The sequence below is a fragment of the Pituophis catenifer genome, unplaced genomic scaffold, assembly GCF_029215685.1.
Source record: "Pituophis catenifer annectens isolate HBS135680 unplaced genomic scaffold, rPitCat1.0.hap2 SCAF_7, whole genome shotgun sequence".
NCBI classification, from domain to species: Eukaryota; Metazoa; Chordata; class Lepidosauria; order Squamata; family Colubridae; genus Pituophis; species Pituophis catenifer.
This window is the reverse complement of record NW_027256887.1, coordinates 89,821,149-89,848,899: the sequence shown is the minus strand read 5'-3', so window position 1 is coordinate 89,848,899 and position 27,751 is coordinate 89,821,149. Positions and strand designations below refer to the sequence as shown.

At 53.4% G+C, this 27,751-nt stretch overlaps 1 protein-coding gene across 1 annotated transcript in view; it reads right to left on the bottom strand.

Annotated features, from left to right (window-relative positions):
- SHANK3 (SH3 and multiple ankyrin repeat domains 3) overlaps window positions 1-27,751 on the bottom strand; it is a 197,595-nt gene that overhangs the window by 78,690 nt on the left and 91,154 nt on the right. Inside the window, exons 11-12 of the mRNA XM_070947935.1 lie at window positions 24,710-24,915; window positions 3,052-3,165 (exon numbers count right to left, since the gene is read on the bottom strand). Coding sequence (XP_070804036.1) covers window positions 3,052-3,165; window positions 24,710-24,915 — 320 coding nt within the window. The remainder of the gene's footprint in view (window positions 1-3,051; window positions 3,166-24,709; window positions 24,916-27,751) is intronic.

Genomic DNA, 27,751 nt, shown 5'->3' with positions numbered 1-27,751 from the left:
CTCTTCAGATACTGGAAGGCCATCATCGTGTCTTCTCACAGTCTTCTCTTCCCCAGGCTAAACGTGACCACTATCTCCAAAATGTTCCTTACATGTTTTTCTTTTCGGGTTCCTAACACACATTCCACTTTGCTGAAGTCCATCCAAAATGGTGGTTTCCAGAACTGGATGCAATATTCTAGGTGGGGTCTAAGCAATGCACATTGGACTGTGGTGGCGCAGTGGTTAGAGTGCAGTACTGCAGGCTCCTTCTGCTGACTGCCGGGCTGCCAGAAGTTTGGCAGTTTGAATCTCACCAGGCTCAAGCCTTCCATCCTGCTGAGGTGGGTAAAATGAGGACCCGGATTGTTGGGGGCAATTATGCTGACTCTGTAAACCGCTTAGAGAGGGCTGGAAAGCACTGTAAAGCGGTATATAAGTCTAAGCGCGATTGCTAATGGAGCAGAATGATGACACCTTTTCTGCTGGACATTTTTCTTCCTTTGATGCAGTCTAAGATTGCATTTTCCTTTGTGGATCACACTGTTGCCTGGTGTTCTGTTGGTGATCCACCAAAAGATCCAACAGTGGTTTACAGAGTCAGCATAATTGCCCCCAACAATCTGGGTCCTTATTTGATCGACCTTGAAAGGATGGAAGGCTGAGCCAACCTTGAGCCGGTCAGGATCGAACTCCTGGCGGTGGGCAGAATCGGTCTGAGGTACTGAATTCTTACCGCTGTGCTACCAGAGCTCCTAATATCTTTTGAATTTACTGCTGCTTAGTGTATCCCCCACCCCTCCACCTTGGGTTTGATTTTTCCAACCCACACGAACTACTTGGCATCTGTCCAGGTTGAAATTCATCTGGCTGGCTTCTGCCCAGGGTTCCAGCCTGTTAAGGGCCTCTTGAACCGTGAGGCTGTCCTCCGCCAGAATCTGCTGCCTCCAATATTTGTGTGACATCTGCAAATCTAATAGTCCTATTTCCTAATTCCTCACCAGGCGTTTGTAAAGGTGTGTTGCAGAGCCCAGGGCCTCCATGGAGAGCTGCAGGGTGTAGCAAACGCTTCCTTCCAAGTTGATGCCGGGCCTTTTGCCATCAGCTCCCTGGCCGTGAATGTTCGGCCAGCCCTGCGTCCTGAGCAGCATCCTGCCTCCCCTCGTCTCCTGGGCGAGAGCCTCTTGGGGGTCGTCATGGAAAGCTCGGCTAAAGTCCAGGGAAGCTGCCCTTTGCGGCCTTCCGGTTCTGACTTATCACGGCCACTATCACAAGGACGATGGTTCACTGCAGTGTTGCTCAACCTTAGCAGCGTGGAGTGGACGTCCACTCCCAGGGGGGAGCTAACAATGGGTCCGCCCGGGAGAAGGATGGCTGAAGAGGGAGCTGCGGGGGTCCCCGGTTGCGCTCAGCGAGTGCTAGCAAAACACCGGCTCCACGTTCCCACCTCGGCAGGAAGAAGGCAGCTTGGAGACGGGAGCTGCTGCAGCCCCCCTTCCCCCCCAGCTTGATGGCGGCAGGAGGCCATGGAGGAGGAGGAGGAAGAGGGGGAATCCTGCCCACACCCTCCCCGCCACACTGAGAAACAACCATCCAGCAGGGCAAAGCTGCAGGGGGCTTCCAGAATGTGCTGAAACACTTTGTGCCCAGGAAGGAGGAGGGAAGACGGGATGGGGCTGACAGGAAAGGCAGGCAGGGGGAAAAAATGTGTGTTGAGTAGACGGAGCTTCGGCTGCTTGATGCTCCTTCAGCACCAGCAAAGGAGAAGATTGGTAGCTCAGGGGGGATAGATATGAGGGCTCCTTGGCGACCTCGGGGCCTGGTGGTTTTCTTGCAGACCTTTCATGACCCAACTGGGGAACATCATCTGTGCTAGAAGAGGGGGGGGGGGCGGGTTTGCAGAGAGGAGGTGGGGGAGGGGGAGGGCCTCCATAGCGAAGGGATGGGCTCTCACAAAGGTGTCCCAGGTTCAAGTCCTGCCAGACACGGATGCTCCCTGGTGGGACTTGCCTTCAGAGGGGAGAAATGGGATGCTAAGCTCCTGGAGAGAAATATGAATATACACCAGTGAAAGAAAAGGTGGCACATAGGTGGCTGGTGGAAAGGAAGACGGCCCAGCTGGTAGGTTGAAGGGCCAGGAAGTGTGTGGGAAGCCCATCTTCCAAAGACTGGTGCTATCAGCCCTTCAAGGTAGGCCACATCAGGAAACCGAACTCTATGGTTACAAAGAGAATCTCAATATTCTGATACTGGTCAAGACGGGGCAACCTTGAGTTTCTTCCTCTCCCGCTCCTGACTTGCTAAGCGAAGCAGATGCCTTCCCGGTGATCGTGGCCTGCTCCGAGGTCATCTCCTGCTCCTCCAGGGCCGCCTAATAAATGTCCCTCTGCCTCCTGAGTATGCTAAGCCGAGACCTTCCACCACAGAGTGTCCCGAGTCGGACATCTTCTGCAGCCAGCCCAGTCCAGAGGTCCAGGGAGGGCAGTGCTGCGGCCACCTCAACGGCCAATGAAGCTTAGAGGAAGAATATTTTCTCTGTCTCAGTTCAGCATCTCCAAACAAAACCCTCCGACTCCCCAAGATTTACAGTGGTGCTCGAGACGGTCATTGCAAGAGACTCCCTGCATACAAAACAGCTTTGCAGTACATGAAAACACCGTCCACCGCAGAGATTCATGCTTTGCCTTGCTTCTTCTAGCTCCCCCCCCCAACACCAGGACCTGCTTGCCTGGCCCCGCGGACATCCCATGGCCAACACAGGGCCCTACGTTACATTTGGTGGCTCCCCTCAAGTATGGGACAATTGGCGGTCTCTAGATAGCAGCCGCCTGTGGAAGAGGCTCCCATCTTCTGAGCGAAAGTCTAGGCCACCTGAGAAAGTCACAACTGAAAGGCAGCTTGTCCTAAGCCCCACCTGGAAGTGCACGAAGGCTCGAGCAAGGGCCCTCAAGCAGCCAAGCCCTCGTCCCCTCCCTCCCAGTGGCCTTTGGGACTAGGGGAAGCCAACCGTCTGCAATGGGCACCCCAGTCCTGGCTGCCTCTCTTCGATCACCCCCCCCAAAAGGCTCTTACCTGGTCGGGCATCGAACTGCCGCATCTGCACCTCCTCGACACATTCTGCCGGGAACCAGCCTGTCCGTCCTTTCACAGTTCCTTCCCAGAAGCCTCCTTCTCCGATGCTGAGCACTGTGGGGGGAAGAGTCAGATCTATTGAGGCCAAGCATGAAAGGGGCTGCCCCTCCCTCTTTGACACAGCCCCACCATTCCAGGTGCCCACCTGAGACCCCCGTGGCCCTCTCCCTTCCTACAACGTTCCCTCTTCCCCTCTCACGGGCCTGCTGAGGGAAGAACTATTCAAAACCAAATGAATTTTCATTTGTATGAAAATCGTCATCCATTTTTGTTCATATTTTTGTAAGCTACCCCCACTTGCAAATGTATGTTTATATTGCCTAGCGTGTGCCAGGTTACAAGGCGCTTCCCCTAACCAATTCTATTTTGACCCCAAAAGGCACTTTTTGATTCAACTGCACCCCAAAATTCCAACAACTGCTCAAAGACAGGGAGAATCGGTTTCCTGCTTGCGCATCAGCCCAGGAGGTGTCAGTCAGGGTTTGAGCCTCTGGACGGAGCGAGCTCCCCCATTGTGGCTCCAGGCTCTCTCCTTAGGCCGAGTCCCTCTTCTGCTTTCAAGCCCCAGAAGGGCCCGGGCTGGTCCAGTGTGCTCTCCCCCACCCCTCAACACTTGAGAATCAAGGTACCATCCAGGTTCTGGCCAGGGCCAGGTGTGGACAGGGTGCAGAGAATTCTGGGGTTCGCAAGGCTGCCTGGGGAATTCTGGGAGTTGAAGTCCACAAGTCTGAAAATCACCAAGGTTGGACAGCAGCTTCAACCCTGGAAGACTCTACCACAAAGCCTCCCCAGGGAGTGTTCAAAACATACATAAATAAATAATGAAAATTTAAGATTATGAACACACCAAGGGCATTCACCCCTTAACCTAAGGCCCGGATGTCTCTCTGCATTGGAACGCCAACAGATATTTCTTCCATTCCCAAACACCTCTGGGGCGAGAGAGTTTCATAAAACGGGGCTGCCCTTTTGAGGGAGTCCCAGAATCCCGAGCTGGCATGCAAACGACGGAAGCAGCAGCAGCAAAAACTCGGGCGTAAATGCCAGCGCAATCCTGGGCTGCATTAACAGAGGGACAGAATCAAGATCACGTGAAGTTTTAGTACTGCCTTAGTTACACCACACTTGGAATCCTGCATCCAGTGTTGGTTGCCACGATACAAAAAAGATGTTGAGACTCTAGAAAGAGCAACTAAGATGATTAAGGAGCCAGAGGCTAAAACCTACGAAGAACGGTGGCAGGAATTGTGTGTGTCTAGTTTAATGAAAAGAAGGACTGGGGAGGCATGGTAACGTCTTCCAATATTTGAGGGGCTGCCACAGAGAAGAGGGGGCCCGCCTATTCTCCAAAGCCCCTGAAGGCAGGACAAGAAGCAGTGGGTGGAAACTGATCATGGAGAGAAGCAACCTGGAACTGAAGAGGAATTTCCTGTGAGAACAATTCACCAGTTAACCAGTGGAAGAGTTGTGGCTGCTCCATCACTGGAGGTTTTTAAGAAGAGATTGGACAACCACCTGTCTGAAATGGGCTGATAGCGTCTCCTGTTTGAGCAGGGGGTTGGACTAGAAGACCTCCAAGGCTCTGTTATTCTGTTTCTGTAAAGATGGTCTTTCTTGGAGTCCCAACGCCCAGCCTTTGGGGCTAACCATCAACAGCGTCTAACACCCGGAGTATGCTATAATAACAACCACAAGAGCTTCTATCAATACGCTGGAAATGAAAGGGAAATGAAAGGAACAGGCTACCAGCTGCTGCATGAAAAGAACAAAATGCTGTCCCATATCAAAAGAGTCATTCAATTATTCTGGTTCAGTCTTCTTCAACCAAAAAGATCCCTTCCACTTGAAAGTTGCAAAGAGTACGGAAATAGAAATAGGATTGGAATCTTCGTTCCTTGGAAGGCGTTGATGTCCCCGAAGCATGAAAGACCAAGCAGCTAAAATCCAGCCAGTGTGAGAGATACCTGGGGATTTTCTGGAGCAGATTATACAGTGATGGCTTTGCAAGACCCTTGAAAATAATGCAGCAACCACCAGAAATCAGCAGTGATTTGTCCCAAAAGATTTAGTCGCAGAAGACTCTCACTATTGGATTGGATCAGTTCCTTAACAGATTGTGGATATTCAGAAAGTCATAATATAACTTGACTCTGGCACAACATTTGATATGTCCATTAGCAAGCTGGTTAAAGGTAGGCTAGATGGCATGTCAACTGTCTGATAGGGGGTTAGAAAAATGGTACTACCATGTAATCATTAACAGCTCTTGTTCACGTTAAGGAGAGACACCACAAAATTTGTTCTGGTACCTCAATGTTTTTGAGGGCACCAGATGAGGGAATAATAGGAACAATTATCAACAGTAATTGGGAGAGGGACCTTGGAGTCCTAGTGGACAACCATTTCAATATGAGTCAGCAGCGTGAAGCAGCTTCCAAAAGGGCCAAGGTCTCCTAGGATTTGGAGCCAATCACCAGGAGACTGGGACTTCTAGTCCCACCTTAGGCATGAAAGATGTCTGGGTGACTTTGGGCCAATCACCAGGAGACTGGGAGTTGTAATCCAGCTTTAAGCACAAAAGCCAGCTGGTGGCTTTGAGCCAGTGCCTCTCCCTCAGCCTAACCCACCTCACAGGGCTGTTGTTGCAGGGAAAACAGGGGGAGGTATATATTGCATCCAGTTTTGGTCCCCACACTATTAAAAAGATGTTGAAACTCTAAAAAAAGTGCAGAGGAGAGCAACCAGGATGGTTCGGGGACTGGAGGCTAAAACATACGAAGAACGGTTGCAGGAACGGGCCTGGCTAGTCTAGTAAAGAGAAGGACCAGGGAAGACATGAGAGCAGTCTTTCAATATCTGAGGGGCTGCCACAGAGAGGAGGGGGTCAAGCTATTTTCCAAAGCACCGGAAGGCCAGACAAGGAACTGTGGATGGAAACTGAACAAGGAGAAATTCAACCTAGAAATAAGGAGAACAGTGAGAGCAATCAACAGATGGAACAGAAGTTGCCTTCAGAAGTTGTGGGAGCTTCATCACTGGAGGCTTTCAAGAAGAGACTGGACTGCCATCTGTCAGAAATGGCGTAGGGTCTCCTGCTTGGGTGGGGAGTTGGACTAGATGACCTACAAGGTCCCTTCCAACTCATCTGTTAATCTGTATGTTCACCACAGTGAGTTACATATGAAAAGCATAACGGTGGGATAAAAGTCGTATGAATGAATGAATGAATGAATGCCAAGAGTCTATGAAGAGTAGGGGGTTTACTCTCCTGCACTGGACCTATTCTGGTGGAGGCTGCACATCCTCATCCTGGATGCTTTTAAGTTGATCTCTGAGCTGATCAGGGAGTTGACCTCAAGGATCTTCCCCATGATAATGGGCTGCCCAGATTCCTCAGCTCTCTGCAGTGGGACAGAAACAGGCTGTGCTGGTGGGACCCCACCCCTCCCCCCGCCTGATTGTGTGTCAGTGCAGAGAACAGCCGGACTAAAAGACGTTCCCTGGTGGCCAGAAGACTTGGTGTCACCCTTTCTCCTTCCTTCTCAATCTGATACATTCCTGATGAAGCCCACTCTGCCATTTCCTCGACTCAAGCCAGGCTCCTGGCAAGACCTTGCAAGCCAAAAGGCCTTTTGAGGGGTGGCGGGGGGGGGGGGAGAGCTCAGATAAACGCCTGCCATTATTGCCTTGACCATCCGGAGGAAGAGTCTCTCCCTCCCTCTCTGTGTGTGTGTGTCTGTGTACGACAACAGTGACTCAGTGCAGCCACCATGCAAGCTGCATTTGGCTATCCATCATGGGGTGCTAATGGCTGCAGCAAAGGCAGGGCCCGTCCTTCGCATGCAGAGGGACGCTCTCCGAAGCAGCAGCTGGCACAAGCTGACACCCGAAGGGAGGGAGCCAAGCATCCCAGCACCAACTTGGCCTCCTCCCCTCCTGCCATAACCAGCAACTCTGACACAAGGAGCAGGGTTGGATGGGGGTGGGAGAAAGAGAGGCTGGCCCGGGACATCAACTGTCCCATCCAACAGACCTTCCAAGGGAGAAATGCAAGAGGGAAGGTATCTCCTGTCTCCTTAAACAGAGTATCAGAGTTGGAGGGGACCTTGGAGGTCTTCTAATCCAAGCCACTGCTTGAGCAGGAGACCCTCCTAGACCATTCCAGGTGGCCTAGTGACCATCTAGTCTCTTCTTAAAATCCTCCAAGGATGGAGCAACTTCTGGAGGCAAAAGCTGTTCCACTGGTTAATTGTTCCCACTCTTGGGAAATTTCTCCTTAGTTCCAGGTCGCTTCTCTCCTTGATTCATTTCCCTCCTTTGCTTCTCATTCTAAACGGAAGGTCTGGGCAGTCCCTGCAAGACCCCAGCAGTGGTTGGGGGGCCAGGGACTCTGCCCCTCCCCCCAGAGCAAAGGGGCTGCTTTTCAGTGGGCTGATCTCTTTCTTCCTTTTCAGGTCTCTGCACACAGAGGGCTCCCCCAAAGCAAGCCAATTATGCAGGGAAGGAGCAAGCCAAAGAAGCAGCTGAGAAGATGACCCAATCAGGCTTAATCAATGCCATTCCCTGCCCAGCCCTCCTACCCTCTGCTTCCCCTCCCCTCCATCCACCCACCGGTGCACCAGTTCCCTTCTGTGTGGGTGGGTGTCATCCCCCCTCCCCCTCCATAAATAAGAGGCAGAATGGCACAAGAAGGACTTTGGGATCTGCAGCCTTCATGAAAAGGGCCTGAAATTGGGCTGAAATTAGTCTTTTTATTACCCAATTTCTGCCCACGTGATTTCTGGTCCTTTCCAGGGGCTGGCAGGGGGCCAAGGCTGCAAGAGGAAGAATGGGAAGTAGAATCGTCAGGAGACAAAAAAAGGCATCGGGAGGGCTGGGGCCAACAACCTGCAGGGCTTCTGTGCTGGAGCTGGGAAGACTTGGCTGCATGTGAGAACAGGAATATGATGGCTGTCAAAGGAAGCGGACAGGGTGGGGGGAGTCAGAAAAGGAGACAAGAGAATGACAAAGTTGGAAGGGGCCTTGGAGGTCCAGCCAGCAGCTCAAGCAGGAGACCCTCTGCCATCCTGGAGAAATGGCTGTCCAGTCTCCAGTGTTGGAGCAAGTTGTTCCTCTGGTTAATTAATTGTTCCGTCAGGAAATTTCTCCTTAGTTCCAGACTGCTTCTCTCCTTGATTAGTTTCTATCCTTTGCCTCTTGTCCTGCCCTCAGGTACTTAGTCACGATTCCCTGGTCACCCCTGCAGGGGTTGGAATAGAAGACCTCCAAGGTCCCCTCCAACTCAGAAACAATGGTTGGAAACTCATCAAAGAGGGAAGCAACCTGGAATTAAGGAGAAATTTCCTGACAGTGAGGACAATTAACCAGTGGAACAGAAGTTGCCTCCAGAAATCGTGGGCGCTCTTATCACTGGAGGTTTTGAAGAAGAGACCAGAGAGTCACTTGTCTGAAAAAATAGTGTAGAGTCTCCTGCTGGAGCAGCGGGCTGGATTAGAAGACCTCCAAGGTCCCTCCCAGCTCATTCAATTCTATGCCCCTTCCAACTCTTTCATTCTGTTCTCTTCGTTCCTGGGGATCTTCTGTTGCCCAAAACACTGAGATTTGTTTATTTATTAAAGTGATTTACCACCCACCTCGTTTTGAAGTGACGGTGAAATAAAGGAGATTTTAGGGCAGGGAAAGGGGCACTTCAATCACAAAGATTGGGGAGATGCACGCATGGCATGATAACCAAACCAATTTCCTAGCTATTCTAAATCCAGATTTTTCAAACTGTGTTCCCTCGAATCGTGGAGGGAGGTTCCATCAGATACCGACAGCTAAATAAATATAAATATATGACTTCCCTTGAACGTGGCCCATTTTCATCACTGGAGCGCTGCCTCTCATCAAGGGTGCTGGGAAACATTATTATTTACCTACCTAAGTTCCTTGACCTGAAAAAATATCATTTTCAGGCATTGACTGAGAGGGGCGGCTGCAAAAATTGAATGAATAAAGAAACGGAGAAATAAATAGACCCCCTGCTCTAAATGAGGGTACTTGGAACCAATGGGGGGGAGGGGGTCAGTTCTAAATTTGGTCCTAATGGGGTGACCCCGATTTGGAGTCTTTGGCAAAGTATCACTTTATTGCTTGTATTTTAGTATGTAGGTAGTCCCCAATTTATGACTGTAATTGATCCCAGAATTATGGAACTAAGACACTCCGGCTGTTAAGCGGGTCATCGGGTGTCTGATCTGATTTTGTGATGGTCATTAAGTGAATCTGAAGTCGTTAAGCAAATCCATTGTCTGCTACTTTCCAGCAAAAAGATGTAAACCATGGTCACATGGACTGTGGCCCCAATTTGACCACACGACCACAGGAGAGGCGGCCGTCAGATCTTTGAATCTGGGTCATAAGCAGTGGTGGGATTCAGCCAGTTTGCACCCCTTCGGGAGAACCGGTTGTTAACTTTCTGAGCAGAAACTGGTTGTTGGAAGAAATCATCAGGGCAGAGAACCGGTTGTTAAATTACTTGAATCCCTCCACTGGTCATAAGTACCTGTTTAAGTGTAAGCAAGCTCGCTAAGTGACCAGTTGTAAATTGGCCCCCTGTGCATGTAAATGGGAAATGTCACAGATGTCCAAAATAGACACATTTGAGGACAGAAAACTAAAAAAATAGGGAACTGGTGAAAAAAAGAAACCCGTATAACTGGGTGGTTATTCAGAACGTCAAGCCTTCAAATTCCCAGCAGGTCAGAAAGGAGGAGCAGCCCAAGCCAGGAAGAGACCATCATGGCTCCATCTCGTCACAGGCAGGACGCTAAGCAAGTTTAAGGGGCTGAATGTTTCCTTCTGAACACGGAATGGAGAAAAAAAGTGTGCAACGTAACAATTTGTGGAGAGGCAAAAGGGAAAAGAAAAGCATGAAGAGGAATAATTCAAATGGGGAAAAAAGAAAAACCGCCAGAAAAGTAGATGGGCTGATGCAGGAGGAAAAAAAGAGGATATTCAGGAAGAATTGAGAGATTATGGAGACACGTAAGGAATTCGTTGCAGAGGATACCAGATAAGTCCTTGAGTTACAACCATTCATTTAGTAGTCATTCAAAATTAAAACGGCACTGAAAATAGTGACCGATGACTGTGATTCACACTTACGTCCCTCGCAGCATCCCCACACGGTCACCTGAACACAATTTGAACATTGGGCAACTGGCTCATATTTATGACGGCTGCGGGGTCATGTGATTCCCGTTAGAAGGTCGCCAAAAGAGATCACACTGCAACCGTCATAAATACGAGTCGGTTGCCAAGCGTTGTTCAGGTGGATGCTGCAAAGGTTGTAAGTGCTGAAAAATGGCCGTAAGCTGCTTTTTCCGGTGCCGCCGCTTTAACTCTGAGCGGTCCCTAAATGAACGGTCGTAAACGGGGGAACGCCTGTCTCCCCCGCTTGCTACAGGAACGCGATGAAGGCCCCAGCCAGGCTGAGGCTGCACCGTCTCTCTCCAGCTTTCCGGCCTGAGCCTCCCAATCCAGACTCGGCACGTTGCTAGGCAGGTTCCCTCCGGAGCCTGAGTGCCCAGGCACTGACGCTTCCTCCCACCCGCGGAAGGCTTCGCTTTCTGACAATCCGCCATCTCCTTGGAGACCGGGCTGGATTAAAGCAAGCGAAGCAACCGAGCCGTTTCACTTTCCCTCCGGGTGGGCGGAGGGCGGCTGCTTCCTCCTCCTCCTCCTCCCTGCAGCTGGAGGGCGCTTGGCGGAGGGGCAGCCTTCCTCTCCCCCTTTCCTTCTCCGGGGCGCCAACCTTCCAGGAGGAAGGGAGTCCTCCTCTTATGGCCCAATGGAGGCCACAATTTCTGCTGCTAAGTGAGACAGTTGTTACTTAAATGAGTTTTGCCCCACTCTACAACCTTTCTTGCCACGGTTGTTAAGTGAATCTGGCTTCCCAGGTTGGCTTGGCTTCCCAGAAGGTCAGAAAAGGCCATCACGTGGCCACCTTCATAAAGAGGCGCCAACTGCCAAACATCCGAATTGTGTGAAAAAATGGTCCTATCACTTTCTTCAGTGCTGTTGTAACTTCAAACGGTCACTAAATGAACTGTTGTAAGACAAGGACCTGTAGCTTTGCACAAATGTCAATTTCCTGGGACAGTCCAGAAGGAAACAATACAGGCTGCCACCTGGATGGGCTTCATGCCCACACGGCCAGAACTCCCTCCTGCCCATCCTCTGAATAACAGTTGGGAGGGACCTCGGAGGTCTTCTAGTCCAACCCCCTGCTCAAGCAGGAGACCCTCCCCCATTCTGGAGGAGCGGCTGTCCAGCCTCCTCTTAAAAACCTCCAGTGATGGAACCCCCACAGCTTCTCCTCCTCCTCCATGCTGGCCAATGCATGGATTACTTGCTTTGGATGTAGGACAGTGGATCGCTTCCCCCTCCAGAAAACCCTTGGCTGAGAGATCTACTCTTTGCAATGCCAGATCTCTTGTGATCTGGGCCAAAATGGATCCAGTGCGCAGGGCCCAGGCACCAGACCAGGCAGGGGCTCCCTCAGGGGACTCCAGCAGAGCTCAACCCAGGCGGCAGCAGCAGCTTCCTGAATTGTCCCCCTAATAAAGATTTATGGTGAGGGGCCACCCTATTTTAATAAAAAAAAGGGGGGGAACCAAAGAGGCATGGAAACAGAAGTAAAATAATAAAGCAATAAAGTAAACAATGGCCAAAGAACACAACAAGAATAAATACATCAATCTGGTAATTAAAAAGGATGGATGGGGGGAGAGCAGAAAGTGGGGGGGGAGGGGGAAGCTGGAGACTGCCATCAATCCAGCAGCCCCCTCCAGTTAGAAAGATGGATGGATGGATGGATGGATGGAGATAGGATAGATAGATGATATAGATAGGTGATAGATGGATGGAGAGGGAGAGAGAGACACACAGAGAGAGAGAGAGGCAGGCAGGCAGTCTTAGGGATTCTCCAGATCTCCAAATTTGGCAACTTTAAGATTTGTGGACTTCAACTCTACAAATGCTGGCTGGGGAATTCTGGGAGTTAAAGTCCACAAGTCTTAAAGCTGCCAAGTTTGGAGAGCCGGCCTGAATGGCTCCATGCTAAGTTAAGGAGGATGTTCAGATGCAAAGCAGCCGCCCAGACCCGCTTTGTCCCCTGGAATTTGTGAGCCGAAAATAAGAAAAGAGGGGGAGAAAACCACCCACCCACGTTACTCTTGCCCCCCTCTTCCGGCTTTGCACCTGTACCTCTGGCCAAGGTCCCGACATGGGGCAGCACCCAGACCAGCTACCTGGACGGGATTTCAGGAGGAAGCCAGGCAGTTGGGAAGATGGGAAAGTAAACACAAATAAAGATCCCAGAAGAAAAAAAATCATTTCTGCATCTCAGCCAATAAAACTGCCCGGTTGCATCCATCTAGTCAGTGTCAAAGCAACCTCAGCCACTTTGGATAGATGCTGGCAGCTAAGCAGGATCAAACTTAATTGACAGTTGGATGGGAAACAACTAGGAAAGCTCAGCACCGGAGACCAGGCTGGAGCCTCAATGAAGGAGAATCTTTGTAGCTCAGGGTTGAGAGGAGGGGTCCTTGCTGCTCTCTGCGCTCGGTTGATTTCTTGCAGACATTTCATTACCCGGCTAGGTAGTGTCATCAGTGCTGGTTGAGATCATCTAGGGACAGGGCAAAGGCAAGTGCTACCTCCTGATGTGTGCCTGTCATTCTCAAGGGTGGCCCTGGGCCCAAATGGTTTTGCCATGCAAAACAACCATTTTATTCTGCAGAGGACCAGTCCAAAGGGAGCCAAAGGAGAAAGTCATGGATGGAAACTAACCACAGAGAGAAGCAACCTGGAATTAAGGAGAAATTTTCTGACCGTGGGAACAATCAACCCACGGAACAGAAGTTGCCTTTAGAAGTTGTGGGAGCTTCATCGCTGGAAGCTTTCAAGAGGAGACTGGACAGCCGTCTGTCAGAAATGGTGTAGGGTCTCCTGCTTGGATGGGGGGGGGTTGGACTAGATGACCTCCAAGGTCCCTTCCGACTCCTGCTGTGCTGTTCTGTTCTGTTCTACTCTACATGAGACATCAGAGCGTTTCAGCCATTTAGGATGCTCCGTTGCAGATTGCTTGATGGAAAGAAACTTCACCAGGAGAACAGAGCGAGAAGTTCCTGAGATCGCAAACATCACAAAGGAGGCTCCAAGCTGGACCTCAACAAACACCGTGGGCTTTGAGCACTTGATAGGTATTAACTGATGCCATACAAGGAGTCCTTGACTTACGACAGTTCATTTAGTGATCATTTGACATTACGACAGCACTGAAGAAGGTGACATCAATGGTCCCAAATTGTGGTCATAAGCAGAGGGCTAGCTGAATTGCTATTCACTGATGACTTGCACTTCCCATGGCCACTGGGGGCCCAGCAGCCTGCAAAGCAGATCAGGGCCGTTGGCCATTAAAGACCCCCTTCATCCGGGGCTCAAGGAGAGCCAGGAAGACGCCATGGGGGCCTCTTCAGCCATGGACACTTCCTGGGCCCCATTCCCTTGGCCTATCTCACAGGGATGTTATTGTTGCAGGGATGAACCTACGCATGCCCCTTCAGCTCCTGGGGGAGTGGTGGGAGAGAGGGTCTCTCAATTGCTGGAAAAACCTCGAACCCACCCCCACCCCTCACCACGGTGTGAGGTCTCTGGGGTTCACCCCGAAAGACCCCTGCAGCAGCCGCAGCTGCTCAAACCCTGCATGACGTCACCCTCATTAAGTCTTGGGGGGAATATTTCCCTGCAGAAGGGGGGGGGGAGGGAGAGGGGGTCAATCAAAGCCGGGGATTTGTGCTCCTTCAGCCTAAGGAGCAGATGGCGGCTTTATCAGATCCACAAAACCAACAAGCTATGAATGCACAACCCCAAGTCCATTGTTGCTGGAGGGAGGGCGAGGGGGGCCATCTTCTTTCTCTCCTTCCCCCCCCCTCCTCCCTTTCCTCTGCTTGCACTGGCTCTGCCCTGCCAGGAGGCTGCCATCCTTCAACAGGAATAACTGGAATAACAGAGTTGGAGGCCTTCTAGCCCAACCCCCTCCTCATGCAGGAGACCCTCGACCATTCTGGATAAATGGTTCGCCAATCTCTTCTTGAAAGCCTCTAGAAGCCACAACTTCTGGAGGCAACCTATGCTCCAAAGCACCAGAATGCAGGGCAAGAAGCAACGGATGGAAACTAATCAAGGAGAGAAGCAACCTAGAACTAAGGAAGAATTTCTTGTCAAGTGAGAACAATTAACCAGTGGAACAGCTTGCCACCAGAAGTTGTGGGTGCTCCAACACTGCAGGTTTTGAAGAAGAGATTGGACAACTGCTTGTCTGAAATGGTATAAAAGGTTTCCTGCCTGAGCAGGGGGTTGGACTAGAAGACCTCAAGGGTTCCTTCCCACTCTGTTATTCTAAGACGACCGCAGCCACCCATCTCTCTCCCTGCCTGTTCAGAGGTAGCAGCGAAGCTTCCCTTGCACTGGCAGAGTCTCTTGGGCTGCTCAGGGGTGGCAGCACTTATGCAAACGAAGGGCAATCAAGGTCAAAGGTATTTTTAGCCCCCCCATCCAACTGATTACGTAGCTAAATTCCTTCACCTTGACTGATGTGGGGTGGGGGTACTTGGGGTCACTGAAAAGTTAAAGCTTTGGGAGGCCCAGCTGAGCCTCCAAATTGTTGTGGCTGAAAAGGGGTCTCTCCCTCTCTGGTGGCAGCAGCCCTCGACCGCCTGGGGAATTAAGGCCACCAGAAGCCTAGCGAGTGGGCATTCTCTGCTCTGGTACCCCCACATCCAGAATTTCCCACTTGGCACCTCTGGTGCTCTGATTGGCAGGGGGCAACCCAGGAATGAGGCCAGGGGGTGGGGGTTTCTCAATGCCTCCGCACGGACCATCCACCCTGGATCATGCCCCTTTCCACCAACCGGAGGAGGGGTCCCTGCTGTCAATCACAGAAGTCGGAAGGGCTTCCCAGACCCAGCAGCGCTCCCGGTCTCAAGGTAGAGAGCTGGTCTTCCCCTGGGGATCCTTCTCCCCAAGGCACAATTAGCATCTCCCCCTTCCATCAGCAAGGGGTCTCTGCAGGAGGCACACAGGAGGCCCATTGGCTGCTCTCCCAAGACAAGACAAGGCAGCCCACATTGGGGAGGAAAAGGACAAAATCCAAAGAGGCCAGTGGAGATCAAAATAGAGACCGCCTGAGGTCATTTAGACCAAATGAAATGCAGGAGGTGCCTCTGGCAAAGGGGTGTGGGGGGGGAATTAATTACAAGGTGAGAAACAGCCTCCCTTGACTGGTGCTGAAGGTGCCCAGCTGGTGGAATCAGAGCCAGGAGCAGGGGTGAAATCTAAAATTTGTTACTACCGGTTCTGTTGGCATGGCTTGGTGGGGGGGTAATGTGACTGGGTGGGTGTGGCCAACCTTTTTTTTTTTCCTTTTAAAAGCATTTTTTCGGCCAAAGAGGTTGTAGAAAAAATGCTTTTAAAAGTAAAAAAAAAAGCCTCTGATGATTGTGTGGCTCAGCTGGGCATGGTGGTGGTGGTGGGGGGGGGGCAGGGAATTTTGCTATCTGTTCTCCGAACCACCCGCCTCCATCGCTACCGGATCAAGTGATCCGGTCCGAACTGGGAGCATTTCACCCCTGGCCAGGAGCCACAGCAAAATTTTTCTGTCCCAGTCATTCTGCCTTTTCTTAGACTAGAGGCTTCCAGAGAGCAACTGAATATTGTTAAAAAAAAAAGAAAAAGGAAAAAGGAAAGAAAAAAGGATGATTGGAAAATATGCAGAGCTTGTGAAATCTGGGAGACTGTTTTTATCTGCATTCATTTACCTCCAAACTACAAAAATTGGCCCTGTATTTGGGGGGAAAGAAAGATAATCAGGACAGATTACTATTGCTCAAACACGAATAATGAACGATTAAGTGAATAATTAGAGGACTCATAAAGGGGAATTTAGGGGAAAGCCATTTCCACCATCCCAAATGGACGGCTCGGAAATTTATGCAGAATTTATTCTCCTGCAAAACCTTCTGGCCCCAGAGATGGTTCACTGATATATAATCCATAATCCCACTCTAAACTCCTGGGGATCATGGGTCACCCCAAATTAGCTGCACCCCCATCTCTCTCCCCCCCCTCCCCCATTTGCCAGGGGGACCTTTAGCAGGCTGGAGAGGACGGAGGCTGAGCACAAATTTACCACACTCTGGATTCTCCCCATGGACGCTGGCAGCAGGTGGGGGTGGGTGGTGGGTGGTGGGAGAAGTTTCCAAGCCCACCTGCATGGGGTCTCTCACCTGTCAGCCCTGCTAGGGAGGCAAGAGAAGGGAGGGAGGGAGGAAGTGCTTTGAGGGTCTCCAACCGTGGCAACTTTAAGCCTGGGGAATGCTGGGAGTTGAAGTCCGCTAGGTTTAAAGTTGCCAAGGTTGGAGACCCCTGGTCTAGAGGAACAGCCTCCGGCTCCCCCTCTTCCTCCTGATACAGGCAGGCCTCGACTTACAGCACTTCATTTAGTGACCGTTCAAAGTTACAACGGCACTCAAATAGGTGACCGATGAGAGTTTTTCACCCTCACGACCGTTGCAGCATTCCCGTGGTCACGTGATTAAAATTCAGACACTTGGCAACCCATTCATATTTACGACGGTCGCCGTGTCCTAGGGTCATGTGATCCCCTTTTGCGACCAGCAAAGTCAACAGGGGAGCCAGATTCACTTAACAACCATGTGACTGATTTGACAACTGGAGTGATTCACTTAACAGCCGTGGCAAGAGAGGTCCCAGGCAAATGTCCCGCTTAGGGACAGAAATTTTGGGTGCAACTATGGTCATTAAGCTGAGGACTCCCTGTACTTCAGTGCACTGGGGGGTGGGGGACGGGACTTCTTGAGTTGCTTCCAAATAATGGATGGGAACTGACCAAGGAGAGATTCAACCTGGAAATAAGGAGGAATTTCCTGACAGGGAGAGCAATCCACCCACGGAGCGGAAGTTGCCTTCGGAAGTGGTGGGAGCTTCATCCCTGGAGGCTTTCAAGAAGAGACTGGACTGCCCTCTGTCAGAAATGGTGTAGGGTCTCCTGCTTGGGCGGGGGGGGGGCTGGCTGGACTAGATGACCTCCAAGGTCCCTTCCGACTCTGTGGTTCTGTTACATGTTACCTGGGTGTGGTGGCCTGAGGGAAGGCTTCAGCCCCCTCGGCCCAAGCAGCAACCGAGCGTATCTGAGCCTCCTCCTCCTCCTCATTCTCTAGGCCTCCAGAGGGGGCCGCTGGGTTCCTGCTGGGTGGGCAGAGAGGGCTCCTCCTCCTCCTCCTCCTCCTGCCCCAGGTCGGATCCGCCGCCACGTGCAAGGAGGACCAGCCAGGAGCACGAAGGGCCAGAGGGAGAGGAAGAGGAGGCAGGCGTGGGATGAGGAGAAAGCCAGGAGAAGTGAGGAAGAGGAAGAAAGGCCATAGTTACCCAGCTGATGAGGTGAGCCATGGAGCCCTGAGCATGGATGGTCATGCAAGAGATGAGCAAGAGGCAGCACAGAACAGCCAGCTGGCGAGAAGCAAAGGACCAAGACAGAGACAGTCACCAGGGAAGGCAGAGCCCCCCTCCCCACCTCACGCCCAAACCCCCCGGAAGCTGGACAAGCTGGTCGGAGGACGTTCTCCCGTGCCCCACTTTCCCTTCCTCCCTCCTTCCTCTAATGGCCTCCATGGAGCCCAGCATTTCTGTTGCTAAATGAGACATTTAAGTGAGCTTTGCTCCATTTTACAACCTTTCTTGCCACCGTCGTTATGTGAATCAGTGCAGTTGTGAAGTTAGCTGCCCGGTTGTTCAGGGAATCTGGCTTCCTCCATTGATGTTGCGTGTCAGAAGGTGAGCAAACGGGACCCCGGGACATTGCGACCGTCATAAAGAAGAGTTGGTTGTCCAGCCTCTGAATTTTGATCCCGTGACCAGTGCAAGGGTCGTAAGTGTGAATCAAGGTCCCAAGTCAGTTTTTCCCCTGCCATGGTAACTTTGGTCACTAAACGAATGGTCATAAAGTTCAGAGCCAGCTGCAGTCCTTTGCTCCTGCTGGCCCATGCTGAAAAGCGGCCCCTCCCTCTTGCCTCTCTCAATGGGGGGGAGGATTGGGGCTGCAGACCCCTCCTTTCTACCCCCAGAGAAGAGCCCCCAGGAGAGAACAGCACTTCCACTCCCCGGAGGTTGAGGAGAGGGGCATCTCCCCTCCTAGGTCCGGCCTCTGACCCTTGGCCACCGCAGGACAAGAGCTACATTAACAGCCAAGAAATGGTGGAACAGAATCCTTAAAGGAAGGATGCGAACGGAGGGAGGGAGGGACAGAATGAGATGAAAAGGACAGAAATTAAAATAACTTTTATTTATTTTAAATAACTAAATGGAATTGTTAAATTGTCCCGTGGTGAGTGGGGCAGGGCGAATTCCCTATTCCCTCCTAGATCTGACTGACCCATATCAGGAGTGGGCGGGGGGGGGGGGCTGAATCAGAATCAGAATTGAGCTGGAAGGGACCTTGGAGGTCTTCTAGTCCAGCCCCCTGCTCAAAGCCTGGGAACGTTGGAGGAAGCAGCCAATCGTCTGGGGGTTCCAGACCCTCCCCAGAAAGAGAAACAGGAACTTTGCCCTATGGGCACAATACTGGTTTCAACAGAAATAGAGCTAGTTCTCAACTTGCGACCATTCACTTAGTGACTGTTTGTGGTTGTTGTCGTGGGGGCGGTGGAGGATTACAGGCAGTTCTCAATTTACAACAGTTAATTTAGTGATCATTCAAACTTTCACTGGCACTGAAAAAAGGGACTTACGACTATTTTTCACACTTATGACCATTGCAATATCCCCATGATCACACGATTTGCAGATGCTTGGCAACTCCTTTTGCTTGATCTCCTTTTGCGACCTTCTGACCAGTGAAGTCAATGGGGAAGCCAGATTCACTTAATGACTGGTTGTGTGACTTGTTTAACCACTGCATGGTTCTCTTAACAACTGCGGAAAGAAAGTTCGTAAAATGGGGCAAAACTCACTTAACAACCAAAATTTTGGGCTCCATTGTGCTTGTAAGTCGAGGGCTGCCTGCACGGCCACAGGTGGGCAAAGCCCCATCCTGGCAGAAGAGGGAAACTGGGAGAGTCACACGAAGCCTCTCGAAGGAAGGGAAGCTCCGGGGCCAAGGAGAATTCTCTGCGCAGGGGAAGTGGAGGCACGGAAGGGATTTGGCTCCTCAAGGAAGCCACAGTAGCCTTTGGGCTGGTTGGGTAACCTTGGTTAGCGCTTCGTCGAAAGGGACTACAAAGCCCCTTTCTTTGCTAACTCCAGAGCCATCTTTGCACGTTTCCTCCTGCTTCTCCATTGGAGCAACAGCCGGAGATGCCTCTTTGTCTCTCTCTTGGGGGGGGGCTTCATTCCTGCACCCCCTCCCCACAACCAGCTCAACATCAAAGGCTGCTTTGAAAGACGCCTCCTCCGTCACCATGGCAGTGCGACTCGCGTCCTTTGTGCCATAGCTTGGGCTGATTGGCCGGCTCGGCTGGCTGCTCCAAGGAGTTGCTGAGCCCCCTCCTCACAATCTTGGAGTCTCAGCCGACCCTTCCCCATCTTTCCTTCCTAGCTGGCAGCCCACCCACCCTGGCTGGCAATTGGTTCTCCACTCCAGGCATTTCGAAGGGATCCACTCCAACTTCCTGGCTCCCGATCAGATTTGTGCATCCCACAGCCTCCCCCGTGGTGGAGGAGGAGGAGGAGGAGATCAGTCGGGCCGGCTTGAATCACAAGCAGTTTTGTAAACTGACTTAGGATGCCTTGAAGCTAGAAGCCCTGGGCGGGGTATGGGGAAGTTTGCAAGCGGGAGAAGAGCTACAAACCCATCGCTGGGCTCGAGGGGAAGGGTCTCAGGGCACCCGCCGTGAACCCAGCAAGTGGGGCTGCCACCGAAGCCGCCCTTCCAGCCAACTGGCTGCCCGAACCAGCCAATTTTGCCTCCCCAAAGCCCTGGCATGTGGAGAGCCCCCAGGCCCTGTGGCTAACAGGGGCCCGCTTGCTCCTTCAAGGGGGGGGAGGGAGCTGCCTGCAACCGGCTGAGACCCCCCTGCTCACCGGTGCTTTGGAGAGACCCCCATGCTGGCTTCTGACAGCGCCCCGCCTGGCCAGTCCTTTCGGGAAGATTCAGGGACCAAAGAAGGGAGATTCTTTTATTGGCAAGACTTATGAACGACATTTGACTGACGAAGGTTTTCCTTTCCATTTAATGCCACTGTTGTATCTCGAGTGGGATGACTAATCCTGGTTTGTGGCACCTCCCTCCCCGCGCTGGAAGAGTAGGAGTAACACTACTACTCTCGGTCGTTTACGCCTGGTGGGCTTATGGGGAGCAGAGCAGCACAGCCGAGCGATTCCTCAAAGGTGCCAAAAGATTCTGATCAGCCCCGTTGGTGGAGGAAATTGGGGTGGGGGTGGGGGGCACCGCCCAAGGATTTCAGCCACGGTTGCCTTTGGAGGAGGGGCCAGCCCAGCCCTGTGAGCGCAACGACCCAGAAGAGTCCGGCCACCTGACCGGGAGCTGGCCTGCCCGAGGTGTGATGCGGAAGGGGAGAAGAGGAGGCTGCCTCTGCGTCTCTGGCTGAGTTCATGTCCACCCAAGGGAGGCTTCTTCCCCAGGTCTTCCGCTGGGTCCAAGCCCCGTCCTGCACCCCCAGATCCCTCGAGTCACAACTCCGGATCTAGCAAGAATCCTCCAACTCTTTGGCACCTTCTCCTCCTTTGCAGGGTTGTCCCCGACTTATGACAGCTCATTTAGGGACTGTTCAAAGTTACAAGAGCATTGAAAAAAGTGACTCAGGGCTGTTTTTCACAGGTGCCACCTTGGCAGCTTTCCCATGGTGACGTGATCAGGATTCAGACGCTTGGCCACTGGCTCACACTTACGACCGTCATGGTGTCACATGATCCCCTTCTGCAACCTTTGAACGAGCAAAGTCAAGGGGGGAGCTGGGTTCCCTCAACAACCACGTTACTAACTGCAGGCAAGAAAGGTCATAAAATGGGGCCAAATGTCTTACTTAACAACAGAGCTTAGGTGCTCAACATAAGCCAAGGACTAGCTGTACTCGGCCCCTCTTTCGAGCCGCCCGGCTGCCCCCCATCTCTTCCAGATTTGCCTTTGGTCTTTTTTTTTCCCACTGGCTGTGCGAGAACTGGGCCTTTGGACAATTTTGGCAGCCCCTCACTGCCAAGATAGGACCCCCCTTTGCCCCCCCTCACCCCTCAACCCCCCCGCCCATCTCCCTCCCCTCCCCGGCTCTCTTTTCCTCCAGTGGCCCAGCATCTTTGCCAGGCCGCCCTACCACCTTCTCCCTGCCCTCAACTGCCAGCCAAATCTACCCCCCCCAAAGTCCCCCTGTGCCCATTAAGAACAGCATTTGCCCCTTTCTGTAGTAATATTTTGGTCAAGAAATGAAATTCTCTTCTCATCTCTCTCACTCTTCTCAGTATTTGCTTCAGAACCACAATTTCCTTATCCTTATATTTCAGTGAGAGAAGTTTCAGCCTCTCGCCCGTCTGCCTGTGTGGCACACATGCCAGCCCACATAGGTGTATAAATAGAGGAAATCTGCCTGCCATATGGTTCACGCACCACCCTCCACCAGGTCTGGGTTACAGGCAGTCCTCCACTTATGACCATTCATTTAGTGACCGTTCAGTTACAATGGCACGTGACTTATGACCGTTTTTCGCACAGTGAACAGTTCCCATAGGGTCACGTGATCCAAATTCGGGTCCTTAGCAACTGGCTCGTGTTTATGACGGTCGCTGTGTCCCGGGGTCACGTGATCCTCTTTTCCAACCAGCCAACGTCAATGGGGAATCCAGATTCTCTTAACAACCAACGTCATGAAATGGGACAAAGCTCACTTAACAACGTTCTCGCTTAGCAGCAGGAGTCTGGGGCTCCCTTGTGGTCGTAATTTGAGGGCTACCTGTACCCAGATCCCAGGAGACAAATTCTTGACGTTCAACCAGCCAAAGCCAAGACCTCCCCCTCCCCCTTTTAAGCACAAGCCTTGGGGCGCCTATCAGGGCTCTGGTCCCACCCCAGGCTAGCGGGGACCCTCCATGGGAGCCCCACGGGACCCCAGCACGACTTCTCTCACGCTCAGCCATCCACCGTGGAGCATCAGCATTTCGATACCGAAGGACTGAGAGATTATCTGTCAACTCTTAGCAACCCTCCTGATGGGCTGGCTTTGCAGAAGACCCTTCCTCGGGTTGGTGGAAGATTGCACAGGTTCATCCAGGAACATGTGCCACACGCATTTAATTTGAATATCCGCTAGCTCTGCCCCGGCCTCCTGGGCTGGGCAAACTCCGGCCTTTTCACCTCTGCTGCAAATTCAGAAGCCGGGTAATTCATTCGGCAGGCTAACTGGATTGCTGGTACTTGGGTTCACCTGAGACCAGGGGTCTCCAACCTTGGCAGCTTTAAGACTTCTGGACTTCAACTCTGGAGACCCCTGACTCAGACAGTCCTGTAGCCAGGATTCAGAGAGGATTTCTCCTTGCTTCTGACTGTGGCAAACTACTCCTGGTTGTTACAGCTCCAAGTCTCCTCCAAGCCCCACATCCTCAGAATTAAAAGAACCGAGGGGGGGGGGTGTCCCCTGGTTCCACTTGCCCAGTGGAAGCCTTTGCTCGTATGGCAAAATCTTCAGAGAGGCTCTCAGTTGCAGGGAGCAAGCCAGAGACCCGGCCATCCCACCATCCCTCTCCGTCTCATCCTGGCCCTTCCCTGCAGCCATCACTTGGCTGCAATGTCTGTCTTTGCAAATATAAATTCTGGGGAAGAAGGGGGGAGGAGGGAGGGAGCCTCAGCAGCTGGTGTTCTCATGGGACGTGTCATGGCTGGGCCACATCCTAAGACCATGCCGGAGTCCCTGCCACACACGGGAACAGTGTGTGTTTGTGCAACGCAGCCCACGCGCAACAGCTGGTCAGGGAAAGTAGCAGGTATCTGTGGCACTTGAAAGCCAAATCGTTGAGGGGAGCACATCAAACAGCACGGGGGGGGGGAGGGGGGGGGGCTTTACTTTTGCTCCTGTGGTGGTCTGACTCAGCACCTCACAACTCACTGCCAGTCAAGCTGCAAGCAGGAGCAGCACTTAAGATAAGAGACACAATTCTGAGATTATACTAATCTCTATACTAAGAGAGTTAACCCTCTTCCACTGAGAATTCCTCCTTGCGGCTCTGCTTTGTACAAACTTTGTCCTCCCCCCCCCCGATCTTTGTCCAAGTCTAGAACTTTCCCAGAGAGCCTTCTACACCAGCAGGCAACCCAGGACACCAAGAAGGAGCAAGAGCATCTAGACAGACTCTACACACAGAAGACAAATGAGAATCGGCCTGATTGCAAGGACAATGGCCGATTTCCATGGGCGTCACGAAAAGGTGCCCTTGCACCACCGACGGCCGGCCAGAAATGCTCCCGGGCACTTTGGGCTTGGAGAGCCACAAGCCGTGCAGGACTCAGCCTCCAGACAGGGCAGCTGCTCTGGATGCCCCCAAGGGCTGGTAGCCTCAGGCAGGCTCCCCTCCTCTCTGCGCCCCAATGTCTCTCGCGGAGGCCTCTGCGTACCACATGCCAAGACCCCCTTCTGGTTTTACAGGTGCCTCTGGGTAGGACAACTGATGCATGGGTGCTGCAGGAGCATCTTTGCAACATGACCTCATGCTGCCTGCGAGAACAGCCAGCGCTGCAGTGATGAGTGGGTGCACACAGATGCACCGGGTTCCAGAAGATGCTGTGAGCACACAAGAGGCACCCACGGTGTGGAGCACAACATGAGATGCTCCGGCCTCCGTTTCTAACTGCTTGTGTGGGGAAGGCCGCCTCGAGTCAACCTGGGTTCAAACACCGCTACAGCCCCGGGAGAAGCTCTTCTGCCAAGTCAGAAACCAAACGGGCTCCCTCCCAAGAGGGAGAGAGGGCTCAGCTGCCCAGCTACGGAAAATCCAAGCCCAGAGATAGAAGAAGCACCTCGGGGGGTCAGGAAACGCAGAATGGAGCGAGGAGGGAAAACGGGTGGGTGTCTCTTTGTCTCTGGCTGAGTTCATGTCCACCCGGGAGAGGCTTCCTCCTGGGCCCAAGCACTCTCCTGCACCCCAAGATGCCTCGAGTGGCAACTCTTGACTCTTCCTCATCTGTTGCAGGCACACACCCCACGTGCCCAGGCAGGATTGCCTTGACTCCCCTGTCCGTGGAAACAGGCCCCAGCACAAAGGGGCCACAGAGGACACTGGATGCAAGGCATCCCACCCGCCATTCACACATCACCACACCGACCCCACCGGTGCCTCCCTGGTCCCCGCCATTCTATCCTGATTTGTCACGCTCAGCCCAACCAATCCAGGCAGATATGGGCTCTTCACACAAGACGCCTCGCCTGGCGACAGACTGAGCCAATGGTCTGGGTCCATTTCACCCCGCGAGGTGAGCAGACAGGGCAGGAGTGAAGCCGGGACCCCCGCCCCCCCCGCCCCTCCCCGGGCTCACCCTTGACGGCTTCTCCGCGGTTGAGCTGGATCTCGCCCTCGCCCTGCGGCGCGTAGCTCTTGACCACGATGAAGCGGCGGCCGGGCACGGCGCTGTACAGCTTCTTCTTGGGGCCCCGCAGCGGAGCCGGCGCGGCGTGCGGACTGTGCTCCACGCCCGGCCCGGCGCCCGGCGCCCCCCCAGGCCCGCTGCCGCTCCCGCCGGGGCTGTAAACGAAGACATAGGTTACGCTGCTGATGCCGGGCAGAGGCGGGGCGGCCATGGGCGCGGACGGGGAGGCTCTCCTGCGGCCCTCCGCCGGGGAAGTCAGGCCATCGCGGCCGGCCGGGGGGGGGGGCGGCCGCCGCCGCCGCCGGGACCCGCACCCGCCGCCCGCCGCTGGGGGCCCTGCCGGGGCGCCGCCGGGGCGGTCAGGCTGCCGGGCGCCGTCGCTGCTGCCGCCTCCAGCTCCGGCCGGCGCCCCCTCCGACGGCCGCAGCGCCATGGCTCCCCCACCGCCGCCGCCGCTCCGGACCCCCGCCCGGCTCAGCGGCCGCTCCCGGGACGCCGCCGCCCGGACCGGCCCCGCCGCCGCTGCCGCTGCTGCTGCTGCCCGCCCATGACGGCGGCGGGAGGCGCTCCTCGCTCGCTCGGCTGCCGGCAGCCCCCGGCCGGGCCGCCCGCCCGCCCCGCCTCGCCGGCTCCGGCTGCCGCTCGCCAGCCGCTCCTCCCCTCGGCTGGGCGGGGACCCACCGGGCCGGCCCCCCGCGGACGGCGGCCAGACGGAGGGGCCGGGAGGGGAGGGGCGCTCTGGCCGCCGGGACCCCCTCCGCAGAGAAGCAGGCAGGCAATGGGCAGGGCTCGGGGCAGCCTCTGAGCCCACCCGCCGCTCTCCCCCGGCCACTCCTGAGCCCCCCACCCGCTCCAGAAAAGGCTCCCCAGCCTTGGGCGGCACAGCTGGCCTTCCTGGTGGTCCCCATCCCGCCTTGCCCAAACTCCTGCTTTAAAGTTAGCCGACCAGCTGGGATCTGCCCTTGACAAGGCGGGGGTGGGGGATCGGGGCTGGGGTCTCCCGATGCCCGAAGGAATGAAGGATGCGATGGCTTATTGGGACCAGCTGGGACCCCCTCCCCCTCCCCCTCTCTTGAGGCAGTAGAGAAAGTCCAGCCCTCGCCCAGCCTTTCCCAACCCTGCTCACGACCCTCCTTCCCGTCTCCCCGCAGAGCCCCCCTCCTCCCCAGCACAGGACCCCAATGGACAGCCTGGTTTGCTGCCCACCGCCCCAGGACCCAAAATGGTGACAACAGCCCCCTTCCTCTTAGGTCCTTGCAGGCACACACAGGCCCTCCCCATAAGCACAAACCAGTGAGCCCATTAAGCCCAGTCCGCCCTGAGCCAGATTGGCTCATCTCCCCAGCTAACCTGCCCTCCCAAGCCGGCTTGGCTCTGCAGGAGGCAGCAAGTTCAAATCAACCATTCTTTCCAAGCATAGGGAGCAACTTTCACAGCATCGCCTGGGAGGCAGAAAATTGGCCCAGGGCTTCCAGAAACCCTCTGCCCCCCCCCCCCACCGTCCCAAACTGATCAGCTCTCTGCATTGTAGGTCCAAACAGGACATGCCAGCCAAGGGTGGGGTGGGGGAGGGGAGGCCCAGATCTAAGGAGAGCCTGAAAGCCCGAATGTGTCTGTTCAGAAGAGAGGAAGCTTCTTGGATGAGAAGCAAAACATTTTCAAAGAAACACAAAACAAAGTCCAGTTGCCTTTTAGGGAAATTGTTCTTGGCTGGCCCAACTGAGCAAGGATCCCAAAATCCCCCCTCCCCCCAAAGAGTCTGGGCAATCCCACAGCACCCCCAGATCCCCCCAACTCACCCAGAAGGGGGACTCTCCGAATAACAAAGGCTTTCAGGACAATGCATCCATCCCTGGTGCCCCACCCTCTGAAAAAAGGCAGTCGGAGAAAGAAACACAACTGCAAGCAAGTGTAAAGTTCACAAAAAAAGCCAATCTGGAGAGGAAGGGCGATTTTCCCGCAAGTACGGATCCTCCTTGACTTACAACCAAGTATTTAAAATCAAAATAGCACTGGAAAAGTGACTAATGATCAGTCCTCACACTTACGACCATCGCAGCAAGACCAGCTGCTTGGCAACCAGGAGGTATTTGAGCCGCAGTGGCCCAGTGGTTAGAACGCAGGACTACCGGCTGCTTCTGCTGCCTGCCGGCTGCCTGCAATTTGGCAGTTCAAATCTCACCAGGCTCCAGGTTGACTCAGCCTCCTGTCCTTCCAAGGTCGATAAAATGAGGACCCAGATTGTTGGGGCAAGAGGCTGACTCTGTAAACCACTTAGAGAGGGCTGGAAAGCACCGCAAAGCAGTATATAAGTCTAAGGGCTATTGCTATTTGCAATGGCTGTGGTGCCCCTTGGTCATGGGTTCGCCGGTTGCGACCTTCCCAGGGGGCAATCAGAGAAGCCAGATTTGCTTAAGGACTGCATGGTTCATTTAACAACCCTGGCCAAAAAAAGGTGTATAATAAGGACTGACTCACTTAACAAACACCTTGGTTAGCAATGGAAATCCTGGTCACAACTGCGGTCGTAAGTGTAGGACTATTCTCCTGGGAGCTGCAGCCAGCTCTGGCACCCCACGAAGTCACCGCAGAGTTGCAGCCTGACTCAAATGCCCATAATCCATGTCCTGCCAATGCGGAGTGTGGAGAAAGCACAGGCCTGTTCAACTTCATTCCCCCCAAGTGAGAGGGTGAGGATTATCGTCTATGGCAAAGCCGAAGGCCCTTACAGAGCCCCTTCTGGGACCCAAGAACCTTTTCTTAGTGGACCAACAACTGAGGGACACACCCCTTTCATGGTCTATACAACACAACTGCTTTCACATAATCACAACTCTCAATACTATACTTACTGAGGAGTAGAGGAGTTGTAGCAAAACAGTCAGAAAAAAATAAGTCATTTATTACTGATTATAAGGCCACCCAACTCTGGATTGTATACAGGTTAAAAACACAACTCAACAATAGCCCATTATAATAATAATAATAATA